General features: G+C 35.6%; 1 protein-coding gene across 3 annotated transcripts; it reads left to right on the top strand.

Annotated features, from left to right (window-relative positions):
* The first annotated feature begins 1,826 nt into the window (after window positions 1-1,826).
* LOC132853630 (tumor necrosis factor receptor superfamily member 14-like) lies at window positions 1,827-12,044 on the top strand. 3 transcript variants are annotated; one of them, XM_060881524.1, is made up of 10 exons: window positions 1,827-2,145; window positions 2,985-3,074; window positions 3,209-3,309; window positions 3,613-3,738; window positions 4,019-4,174; window positions 4,506-4,590; window positions 4,704-4,873; window positions 9,585-9,601; window positions 10,116-10,174; window positions 10,263-12,044. In XM_060881524.1, exons 2-10 carry the CDS (start codon window positions 3,052-3,054, stop codon window positions 10,342-10,344), a joined length of 819 nt encoding a protein of 272 aa, XP_060737507.1. In that variant the 5' UTR covers window positions 1,827-2,145; window positions 2,985-3,051; the 3' UTR covers window positions 10,345-12,044. The 3 variants fall into 3 exon arrangements, with proteins under 3 accessions (XP_060737507.1, XP_060737508.1, XP_060737506.1); XM_060881525.1 differs by lacking the exon at window positions 3,209-3,309 and having other exon boundaries at window positions 1,829-2,145; window positions 10,268-12,044; XM_060881523.1 differs by lacking the exon at window positions 3,209-3,309 and having other exon boundaries at window positions 1,829-2,145.
* Window positions 12,045-12,658: the final 614 nt, after the last annotated feature.

The following is a 12,658-nucleotide window of genomic DNA, read 5'->3' as shown; positions in this document are numbered from 1 at the left end:
GTGAAAAACAACCATGTGATCCACAGGAACATGAGTTCACACACACTGCACATGATTTAACATGAATTATGTGAGCTCTGGAAAGAGAAAGATGTACTAATGGTAGTGTTATATAGATTTACATTAAACATTAAACACAACTACAGAATAAAGAGCACTTAGGATACAGTGAATATACTTTGAACATAATGTATACAATACAGAGACAATAAAATATGTACAAATATATGCAAAGTAAGCATCATGGGGAAGGAGTGGTAGAGGTGATGAATATGACAAACTACATGAACTTATTGTGGTTTGTCTATAATCACTTCTTAAAAACATTGTGGCTTATGTACAGACTATAAGTAACTATAGGTCACTTATCTTCAATTCTACACAGCCACAGAATTCCATGTATGATTTAATATGAATTGTACAATAATACAGTGCAACTGCAAGATGTAGCGATGTTTATGTGAGGTAAATAAATACAGTTGTCTGCAGTAACTACAGAACACCTCAACTATACCTTTGTGAATAGAGGCCCATCCCTTACTATGGGGTCAGAATTGTTTCGTTATTCTGAATAAATATACTATGATCCACAAATAAATATAAAGAGTTTCACAAATATTTTTTAAATCAACAAATGCACAATAAGCAAACCGTAAATATATGCTACACATTTCACAAAAAGAAATGAAATTCACAAATAAATAAAATGGGATTTGCAAATAAAAAAATATTTATAAATATATATTTAATTGTATTTATTTGTGAATGGCTTCCTGCTCATTTGTGAATCGCGTTCTGTGCATTTGTGAATCACTGCACGCATTTGTGGATTGCGTTCTGTGCAGGGCCGGCCCTGGCCAATTTGCTGCCCTAGGCAAGATTCCACCTGGTGCCCCTGGAATCACAGACAATTGTGTTCTGATCATTTTGTTCATAAACTTACACAGAAACAAACTGCACAGCTTTGTCCTGTTTTTCTTTATTTTGAAAACACACAAACTATATAAAAAACTATATTACGGAGACCTTGCTTTCCTTGCCTTTCTTACAGCAATAAAATATATATAATAAATATATAAATAAAATACTTCTCAGGTAATAATATATATATATATATATATATATATATATATATATATATATATATATATATATATATATATATATATATATTAATAAAAATAATAATTTGGGCGCCCCTAGTGGTGGGCGGTGCCCTTAGCATTTGCCTATTCTGCCTATGCGCAGTGCCGGCCCTGGTTCTGTGCATTTGTGGATTTGAAACATTTCTAACGTCAAGACGTGCACAAGAATCCACAAATAGGTGGACTCCGCCCACCGTCTACTCCAGCCAATCGGACAACGGTCTCGTGGCGCTGACCAATCGTGGCACGGTCTACCTCCAACCAATCACGTTCTGATTTACTCGCAATCGCATGACTCGAAATCATTATCTACTGTATGTGAAATATTAAAAATAAAAATAAAAAGCCCAGAAACAGAGATGAACCTTTTCAGACAAATATTGTAAACTCCTGATAGAGATAACATGCATGCTATCCTTACTAATCGGTCAAGTGCAGGTCATTTAGAAACAGATGTTTCATGTGAAATAGCATTCAGTGTCAACTCACTGTACACCTGTAAACATCAGTAAACACTGTACACCTGTAAACATCAGTAAACACTGTACACCTGTAAACATTGCTCACATTTTGAAATTGCTCACATATTGGTCAGCGCCACGAGACCGTTGTCCGATTGGCTGGAGTAGACGGTGGGCGGAGTCCACCTATTTGTGGATTCTTGTGCACGTCTTGACTGAATGAGTGCTTCCGGTTAAGTGACGTTTTTGTGTGTGTTTTTTTTACGTGTGTGTGGATAAGTAATAAATTATAATCTAATTAAAACTATAACTATATTAATCTATGGTTAAACTGGATACTGAGGTATATCAGACTCAGAGAGGCAATAAGAAATCTTTCTACTGTAAAATATTCAACACGACTTCGGGGAAAATAAAGAACTGCAGTGTGAAGCGATGTTAAAAACAGCGAGGATCACAAACTTCCTCTAAAATGGTCTAAATGTATTCTGACAAAATAATGAAACCCACGCGTCTGAAACTTCTTTTGAACATATTCGGTAAGTAGGATGTGTGACTTGTCCATTATTCTGATCCACACGATAGTTTATCTTTATACGAGCTAGTATATTGTACTAACATTCAATTTAACGCCCAAGACAAACGTCAAAACTGTTTAGTTCTAAAGCAAGAAAACGTGTGCAGGATATGGAGTTGTTTTTTTTTATTTATTTATGGCGACTGATTGAAGATACAAAACAATATCTATATTGTTGATATACAGCGCATTTACAGACAGTAGGGTAACAAAAGAGTTACCTACACAAACTACAGCCCGACCTTTCTTTCTCCTTATGGCTCAGTTTTATTCAATTATAACATAAAATATTATGTTCAAAATGTCATTATCGACAAAACGCAGATAAAAACCGAAACTTACTATGTTTATGCTGTTATCATGGCTTTTTATTCATAAAAAAAAAAATCCTTCAACAACAAAAAATGCTGTTATCATGGTGCCCAGGAGACTCAGGAGTGATTGTGCTCAAGATATGTCAGTTGAACAGTGTGTCCTGTTTAGCCTGAAAGACCCCTCAGTGGATTTATTTTTAATCAGGACCTTATTGGAAACTGCATGTTTGAGTTAGCAGTTTACCATCTTGTAATATATTTTTGCTTCATTAAATCTATGCAATATACTATGTGGTGTACATTTATAATATACTGAGTAGTAGTAATACACTCAGGTTTGCAACCTTCGTAGTGTGAAAGTAAATAGATTTTCATTTCCATATGTGTATGTATAGCTAATGTTTGTGTCTGAATTTAAAACTTTATTTCATTTTTTTTTTAATTTACTTCGAAAGTATATACATGCATTTAAAATGTCTCCAAACAGGTATCTGTGCTACTTTCACATATGGAGAGAAATGTGGACAAAGTGAATATCTATCAGCAGCTGACGAATGCTGTCCTATGTGTGCTATGGGTATGACATGGTGATACTTTTGTAATACAATCAAGTCACTAGCTTAATAAAAGTTACAGCTAAATAACAGCCATACAATTGTTACTACCTGGTATAATTTCATTCATCTTCAGTAAGTGTTTTATCCTGGCCAGGATTATTGTGGATCCAGAAGCCAATCCTGATAATACTGGGGGTATGGCAGGGATACATTCTGGATGGGATGCCAGTCTGTCACAGGGCATCTCATTCACACGTAAGGGCAATTTAGAGACACCAGTTTAACTACCAACATGGTTTTGGATGATAGAAGGCAAGAGATACCAAAGATACCTAACATAAAAAAGTTATCAAGCAGACATTTTTTTCATTTGAATGACTTACTGAAATTAGAATTTTGTCTAATATTCACTTTCATCTGGAATGTAGAAACTCATGTGTGCAGATCTTTAGAGAAGATCTTAGGCAGATGATTTTAGGAAGACTTTTGGTGTGAATTCCTTCATGTGCCCGTCCTTTTATCAGTTTCTCATCAGGTCATATTGTGTCTGTTCTGCAGGATCAGTGGTTATGAAAGACTGCCATGGTGATTACAGTACAAGATGCAAACCTTGTTCTAAAGGAACATTTATGAATGAACCAAATGGGCTACATGCCTGCTTTCAGTGTAAAATCTGTGAAAACGGTAAATATATGTCTTAAACCTTTAAATCAGTGGTAGCTCAGTGGTTAAGTGGTTGGACTACTGATTGGAAGTTTGTGAGTTTGAATCCTGTGGCCACCAAGCTGCCAATTTTGGGCCGCTGGGAAAGACCCTTAACCCTCAGTTGCTCAGTTGTATAACTGGGATAAATGTAAACCGCTATGATAAGGGCAACTGGCAAATGTTGTAAATTCTTGTTTCTGTAATTTTAATCTGAGGATTTTTCTCAGTAAAGCCAATAAATCTCATGTTCTCCTTGTAGGCTTTTATATTTCACAAGACTGTACAACAATGCAGGATACAGTTTGTGGGGTGTTGGATGGATTTTATTGCATTCGTTATTCAGATGAGAAAAGAGATTGTTCACTTGCAATAAAACACAGTAAATGCAAACCTGGGGAACAAATAAAAACTCCAGGTGAGTACTAAATTATCAGTCTTTTGATTACCACCACTCTGAAAAAGGTGCAACCTTGAGTCAATGCTTTTGAACAAGACACTAGTGAAAATTGCATATTTATGGAGCTGTGTTTGGTCAAGTACTGGAAAATTTAAAAATGCCATTGAAGAAGTTTTGTATTATAAATATCTTAGTCATCACACTGAAAGCCTAGTGTTGTGACTAGTTTTATATCAGATATTCAAAAAATGATTCATTATACTGGTTGAAAATGTCCTATGAGTCTCTTTCCAGTGTTCTGGTGTGTTTGGGGATGAAGTGATTTTGATGTTTCAGTATTTATTTACAGGTACAAAGGCATCAGATACCGTTTGTGAGCCCTGTTCTCCAGGGTTTTATTCTCCTGAAGGTGTGAACTGCTCTAAATGGACAGAGTAAGTGATTTCTTTTTCATATAAGCTGTAATATTTTTGTTTGCATGTTGCATTACTTATTTTTCAGAGTGTTTTTCTTTGTGTAAAAGTTTTTAAAGTTTCCTTTCTTCAAGCTGTTCAGCCAGAAATGAGATTGAGGACGAAGAAGGCACTTCCATTAGAGATGTTCAATGCAAACCAAGAAACTGGAATATGAGATATGGCCTCATAGCAGTTTTACTCACGGCTGCAGTTGCACTTTTGCTTGTAGTATTATACTTGAAGTACAGGCTAGAAATTAAAAGTGAGTTGTGTTCAGATTTTTCTATTTCAGTCAACAACTTTTTGTTTTGTGGAATCATGGCATCTAACATGTCAACATACAGTTATGTCCATATATATTTGGACACAGGCCATTTTTATGGTTTTGGATCTGTATGCCACCAGGATAAAATCTAACTAAAACAATCAATATTCATTTGAAGTGAAGACTTTTTCAGCTTTAATTCAAGGGTTTGCAAAAAAATATAAAGTACTTTTAACTTTTAGGAACTGCAATTTTTATTCACGGTCCCCCATTTTCAGGGGCTCAAATGTAATTGGACGAATATAATCATAAGCAAAATGTTAATTTTTCATTTTTTGTCGAGAATCCTTTGCAGTTTGCAGGAAATGACTGCCTGAAATCTGTAACCCATGGACATGAGCAAAGACTGGGTTTCCACCTTTCTTATATTTTACCAGCGGTCTTCAGTTGTTGTTTGTTCGTGGTTCTTTCTTGCCTTTAGTTATGACTCAGCAAGTGAAATGCATGTTCGATTGGGTTGAGTTCAGGTGACTATAAGTATTCTACTTATTATCCATAAAATACTCCTGGGTTGCTTTTGCAGTCTGTTTTGAATCATTGTCCAAGTGCACCGTGAAGCGCCGTCCAATAAGCTATGCTGCTTTTGGCTGAATCTGGACTTACAGTAGGGCTGGGCGATTTGGCCTAAAATCAAAATCTCGATTAATTGAACATTTTAACTCGATTACGATTAATGAACGATTATTTTATTTTATATTTTTTTTGGCCTCATTGTTCACTGACAAGTTTTGTTTAGTAAATATGCTCACATATTACAAGTGAGAGATTTTTGAATGAAGGGTGCATTACTTGATTTTAAAATAATTGAAGGAAACACACACTATCTACTATCTATGATTATTTATTGAACATCAATGTTGAACAACTGAAATTAAAGCACACATTGCCTAAAACGAACAGTCACTTTGTTCTTATAAAAATAAATAACTTGCACTTTTGGAACAAAATAAATTATTTTCAATGTTTTTCATATTAAAAGTAGAAAATAATCTCTTCTTAGTAAATCTCTTCTTAGTATCTCTTCTAAATAAAAGAAGTCTTGTATATCCTGTAAATAATATTTTAAACAGTGCATTTCTTGCATCTTTTGTAAACAAATATTTTAATGTGCAATGTATCAATGTAAACAACAGATTGTTGTAATGAAAATAGAACTCTCTTAAACACTGTTGCATGAGGTGATCTTAGTGATCTTGAATTTACTCTAAGTTCTTACTAAGAAACACGAGCATGTTAACCTTTTCAGGTTTCAGGCAGGACCTGAGGCATGTAACAATGCTTCCGCCTGAACTGAAAACCCGCTCTGATGGGGAGCTAGTAGCTGGTATGCAGAGATACTTTTTTGCCACCTTACTTAGAGTGGGAAAGTGTAAATGATGCTTCCTCCACCAGTCCAGTGGATTTGCCTCACTATCTAGCATAGGGGACACCAAATAGCTGCTCATCTCTGCTTCTAGTGATTGCTGAAGTGACAGAGTGGGTGTAGCTGAAGGTGTTGCCTCACTCCTTTTAAAAAAGCTTCCTAATGACCTCTTTTGCTTTTTTGCTACTGCTGATGAAGTTGTTGGTTCTGCAGTCTCTGTAATCTGACTTTCTCTGCAGACTTCAGCTTCTGACATCTTCTCCATCTCTGTTTTCACTTTCTCCTGAATGGTGGGGACATTGTCAGCAGAAATGTAGGTAGCTTTAAATCTGGGATCAACAAAACTGGCTGTGTCCAGTAGCTCTTCTGTGATAGGATCTGAGTACTTCTCCTTAAGGTACCTGAGGATGCTGGTTTTGATAGTTTTAGTCAGCTCCACATCATCCTTGGAAGTGCAGTACAGGCTTTACAAATGAAATGGTCACATACTCTTCCCCTGATAGGGTGTCTGTGAACTCCATCAAAGGGGAAAGAGCCTTGCTGACAGCCTCTAAGACATCCAGGTCAGCCCACGATGGAACAAGGTGCCTGGATTTTTTGTCTTCAGAAAGGACCTGTGTAATAGCTTTCCTTTGTTCGAGGACTCTTGCAATCATCATTTGCATCGGTCCCCATCTGGTAACGCATGCTGTTTTTAGCTTGTGTTGTGGCAGGTTCAGTTCTTGTTGCACCTTCATTAATGCCTTCTTTTTTTCCAGCTATAGGAAAAAGCACTGACTATGTTTTTGCACACCCTCACTGCACGTGTCACACGTTGATCTTTCAATCCATTTTCTGAAACACACAAAATTAATCATTTTTTATTATTATTGACAATATTTTATTTATACCTGAAGCTTTAAAGTACCAAAATTAATGAGCCTCTTATATTTCTTAAATAATATCAGATTAACAACACATTTTTACAACAATGATTTTTACTTTAATGATGTTACATTGCTGTTACATTGTAATGTGAACTTAACCTTGTAACTGTAATATCAAGCATATTGTAACATTTATAAAGGTGCTTTATGAACAAATTTAGCGTAGCCAGAATATAGTAAACACCATATTTGCCCAATTAGATAACATCCCAATGCTATTATATTTAATTAAGCTGAAGTGTACTAACCAATTGCAAGGTGTAGTCGGTGTCCAAAACACTGCTGCCGTATCCATCCATTAAGCGCAGCAGCTTTGACAACATTAGCACCGTTGTCGGTCGTAATGGCTGAAAGTTTTTCTTCTGCGAGGTCCCATTCAGAAAGCATATCTTTCAGACCTTGCGCAATCATATCTGCCATGTGATTGGCTGGAAAATATGCCGTCTCAAGGCATCTCTGGCGCAGCTTCCAATCGTCGTCAATGTAGTGCAAAGTAAGGCTCAAGAATGGGTCCATCGTACTACTTGACCAGAGATCAGATGTGGCTGCAAAGTGTTGAACATTTTTTAGTTCAGCAGCTACATTTTTACAACATGTCTTGTACATGTCTGGCAGCGCAGTTTTAGAAAAATGTGATCGCGATGGCACAGTGTATCATCTGTCGAGAGTTTTAACGAGGTGTTTAAACCCGCTTCGCTCCACTGTAGCCAAGGGAGTCATTTCTTTCCATCTTCTTGAACTCTTCTCATACTGTGGCATTTGTGAATGCATTTGTTATCGACATCTGCTTTGCGGAGGCACTTGTAGCTGGGCGCTTGCCAGTCTCTTTTTGTTTTTTTTGAGGCATGCACTGTTCATATTCACTAACGTGATTGTGCTCCAAGTGTTGAAACAAATTGGTGGTGTTACCTTTGGGCGTCAAAACTGTTTTTCTACAGTGTCTACATCTGACTTCATTTTGTTCGGTCATCCTAACTGAAGCCAAAATGTGTCCAAACGATGGAGACTGCGTTTTTCTTTGGTACAAGCTGCTCTTGTTGCTCAGTTGTCTGAGTGTTTAAGCTCTCCATGCTCGACATGTTGGCAGAATAACGTAACGTAATAGAGCGGGGTCACGTGACTCCACACGCGGTAGTGTTTTTAATGAGAAAGTAATCGGAATAATCGACCTTCAAAAAATTTGATCGATTATAGGTTCTGAATGTCGATTTCAATTACTTTTCGATTAATTGCCCAGCCCTAACTTACAGTATCTTTCTTAATAATTCATCCGGGTGCTTCTGTCTTCTTTCACATCATCAATAAATACCAGTGACCCAGTGCCACTGGAAGCCATGCATGCCCATGCCATCACACTGCCTTCACCATGTTTTACAGATGACATTGTTTGCATCGGTTCATGAGCTGTTCCAAGCCTTCTCCATACTTTTTCTTCCCGCCATTCTGATACAGGTTGATGTTTGTTCCAGCTGTTCAAAAACTGTTTTCCAGAATTGGTCTGGCTTCTTTAGATTTTTTATTTTATTTTTATTTATTTTTTATTTTTTTTGGCAAAGTCAAATCTAACCTTTCTATTCTTCAGGCTTATGAATGGTTTGCACCTTGTGATGAACCTTCTGTATTTGTTCTTGTAAAGTCTTCTCTTGATTATAGACTTTAACAATGACGCCCCTACCTCCTGAAGAGTTTCCTTCACTTGGCTGGATGTTTTTTATTTAACCACAGAGAGGACCCTGCAATCATCTACTTCTGTTGTCTTCCGTGGATGTCCAGGCATTTTTATGTTGACGAGCTCACCAGTGTGTTCTTTTTTCTTAGAATGTACCAACTATAGATTTGGCCACTTCTAATGTTAATTCTATCTGTGATAGATTTTTTGTAAGCCTAATGATGGCCTGTTAGATTATTTAGAGAGTTCATTTGCCCACATGATGTAGGTTCACAGCAATAGATTCCTTTTGCTGTGACCTTTTCCTTTCCTTTTGACCTTTTATTTGCTTAACTGTTAAAGAACTAATGAAGGAAAAGCACACACCTGCCCATGAAACAGCTTTTGATTCAATTGTCCAATTATTTTTAGTCCCTTCAAAAAGGGGGTGGGGTAGTGGCTATTCTTAAGAGGTGTAATTCCTAAACCCATCCTCCAATTTGGATGTAAATGCCCTCAAATTAAACCTGTGAGTGAGCACTTTCAGTCTATATCCATTATATGACTATCACCTGAATATGTTTTGGTATATACCTAAAAACACTCATGCTTGTGTCCAAATATATATGGACCAAACTGTACTATAAGATTCATAACTATTGTCACTGCTTGATAAATGTTATTTGACACTCTTGTTGTTTTGTTTTGCAGGTACCAGAACCTTAAATGTAAGTGAACAAAAAATGTTAGCTGTTTGAATGAAAGAGTTTTGATTATTGCTTTACTGAAGCAGTTTTGTGCAGAATTTTGCTGCTTGATCCTACATTGTTGGATGTTTTAGACACTTTGTTCTTCATTCATTTTTAAATGTTTTTTTATTTGACAGAAATAAATCACAGGTTCCATACAACTTCTTTTTGATGCAGAAAATCTTTGATGTGAAATTTATTTAATAGAAATCTGAAATTGGAAACTGGAATTCTTTGTTCATTATAAATGATTTGTGCTGAGGCATCCCTATCTTTACTCTCCACTTCTGCTTTTCTAAAGGAACAAAAAAAACTTTCATATAAAGCTAATTTTGTAACTATGATTGTTTTGTATGCATTGAAACAAGCATTAATCTGTTTAATTAGTTAATCAAGTTGTAGTCTTATTGCCTTTGTTATGGGCACATTTATTCGTGAGATGAATCAGCTTGCTTTATGGATCTCTTAATGCTGTTTTATTTTCTGCAAACAGAGTCCTGTAGAGGAAACAGGCCCTCAAACTTCAGTATTTGCCCCATCAACCAGTCCACTGTAAGAGCTGTCTCTATTGTTTCATCAAGAATGCATAATATAAGTTGGCTTATACTATTGAACATAATTTTTTATTACTTTCCTCAAGGGCAGAAACACAGAAAACAGAATCGCCAGATCGCCAACCAGATTCTAACAAGGAACACTTGGTGCATGGGAATATATTGTGAACTAATTCATAAGAATTTTGTGTTTCTTCCCAGAAGCTTTTAAAATATTCTTATTTTTGGAGAATCGCCAAAAAATGTTTTTTAAGGATAATTGCTCCTATGGTCTATTGCCCCTTTTCCACCAAGGAAGTTTGAGTGCTCGTTCAGAGCCAGAGCCTAATTTAAAATCAGTTCTTTCTTTTTCGACACCCAAAGCACCGGCTCTGAACCAGGAAAAGTGGTTGTGTCAGGGGTTGGGCGCGGGGTTACTGTGACCAACAAGACAAAAGAGAACGTTGTTGGCACCATTTTTAAAACAGGATGTCAATGTAGGTTTGCAAAGCCATGAGCATTAACACTAAAGCAACATTGTTGCTATTGTTGATGTTGTGTTTGTGTTTGCGCACTGCTTCTAGTTGAAATTTTCACAGTGAACACACCGCTTACACTGTTTAAACTACTAACCGACCCACCCTGTGTTTTTGCTTTTTAGGGAATGTCTAAATATTGCCCGTTGTAATTTAAATTGTGTTACTTTTCTAACACTAATTTTGTAACCTTTATTTTGTTTTTTTATACATTGAAACAAGCATTAAACCAATATACATCTTTTCATATTTATTTATTTTTTTTGTCAGTGTCATAACATTGAGATATTGTGTACATTTTCTCTGAAGAATCATTTCAAAGCAATAGCCTTAAAATCACCTCCACTATTTTACCATTCTTACTTAAGATTGCTGGAAATTGTATATTATATTGAAATCTCCATATTTTTATAACTTGGAACCTTTTTTTACCATGGCCAATTTACTATTTTAAATCTATTTTTATTTAAAATTAAATCACTTAAAAGCTTTCATTGAAGGTCATATCATTTCATTTTAAAAGAGAAGCCTTCTTGTAGCATTTAACAAGCTAAAGTTATTGATCAAAGCTATTGCAAGTAAATTAGATCTGGAAAACAGCATGTCCTCATTCAACTGAATACATACAGTGGTGTGAAAAAGTGTTTGCACCCTTCCTGATTTTTTTTTTGTTTGTCACACTTTAATGTTTCAGATCATCAAACAAATTTAAATATTAGTCAAAGATAACACAAACACAACATGTTTTTATTATTAAGGGAAAACAAAATCCAAACCTACATGGCCCTGTGTGAAAAAGTGCGTGCCCCCTAAACCTAATAACTGGTTGGGCCACCCTTAGCAGCAAGAGCTGCAATAAAGCGTTTGCAAAAACTTCCAATGAGTCTGTTACAGCACTGTGGAGGAATTTTGGTCCACTCATCTTTTCAGAATTGTTGTAATTCAGCCACATTGGAGGGTTTTCGAGCACAAACCACCTTTTTAAGGTCTTATACTATGGGCCACTTCAAGTCTTCATTTTGTTTTTCTTCAGCCATTTAGAGGTGACAAACACTTTTTCACACCACTGTATTTACAAACTCAGTAACACAGCATAAATGATCGTTTGAATACAAGTTGGGTTGGACAATTTGAACCCAACTACTTTTATAGTGTGTTGTTAAAAACTAATATGCCTTTCAAGTTTTCTGTACAATAATTTCTTTATTTTTTATTTTGCTGTTAAATGCTTTAATATGATTGTTGTGTAGGCATGGGTGTAGATTTGGTTTGGACATGGTTGGGCAGGGTTTAAAGTATAAAATGGGTATGTTTCTTGATATTTTTCGAATGATATTAAAAAAACTTCTTATATTTGCAGCATTATTTCATAATTTTTTCCTTGCTTGTTTAGCAAATCTGCCCATCTGAATCTGCCTAAAGCATATTCATTAAATGTTAATTTTTCAACAGAAAATAGTGGAATCTAAGTAAATAAAGAGGAGCGAGTCCCCTTTCTAAAATCCTAAATAAAACTAGACCTTATCTTTTTGTTGAAACATTTTTGTTGATTAACCATAGGAACAATTAATTAGTTAGCTAATATAAGTGGCATGATGTTAGCTATAGGTTACACAATATTTTTTAACCTTCTTCTGAGTACAAATTTTTTTGCATCTAAACCGTAATGCAAAATAGTCTGCTAGGCAGTGCTTCTCTTCCTTCTTTTCAGACAAAAACATCATTATTATTATTTGTATAAGGCTTACAGTAGAAGTAGCAGCATTTTTTTCTGAGCAGTAATCACAGAAAGCCACACTTACTGTATACCTAACAGAGCAGAGCTTTGAAACGAACAAATGTTTCTAGCTTTAACTATAATTATACTAAACTCTATACTAATACTATAACTGTATGACCAGAGGTGGGTAGAGTAGCCAAACATTGTACTCAAGTAAAAGTACTGTTACTTCAGAATAATATTAAAA

Source organism: Tachysurus vachellii, chromosome 11, assembly GCF_030014155.1.
Source record: "Tachysurus vachellii isolate PV-2020 chromosome 11, HZAU_Pvac_v1, whole genome shotgun sequence".
In the NCBI taxonomy this organism is placed as follows: domain Eukaryota; kingdom Metazoa; phylum Chordata; class Actinopteri; order Siluriformes; family Bagridae; genus Tachysurus; species Tachysurus vachellii.
This window is presented reverse-complemented; position numbering and strand designations above follow the sequence as displayed.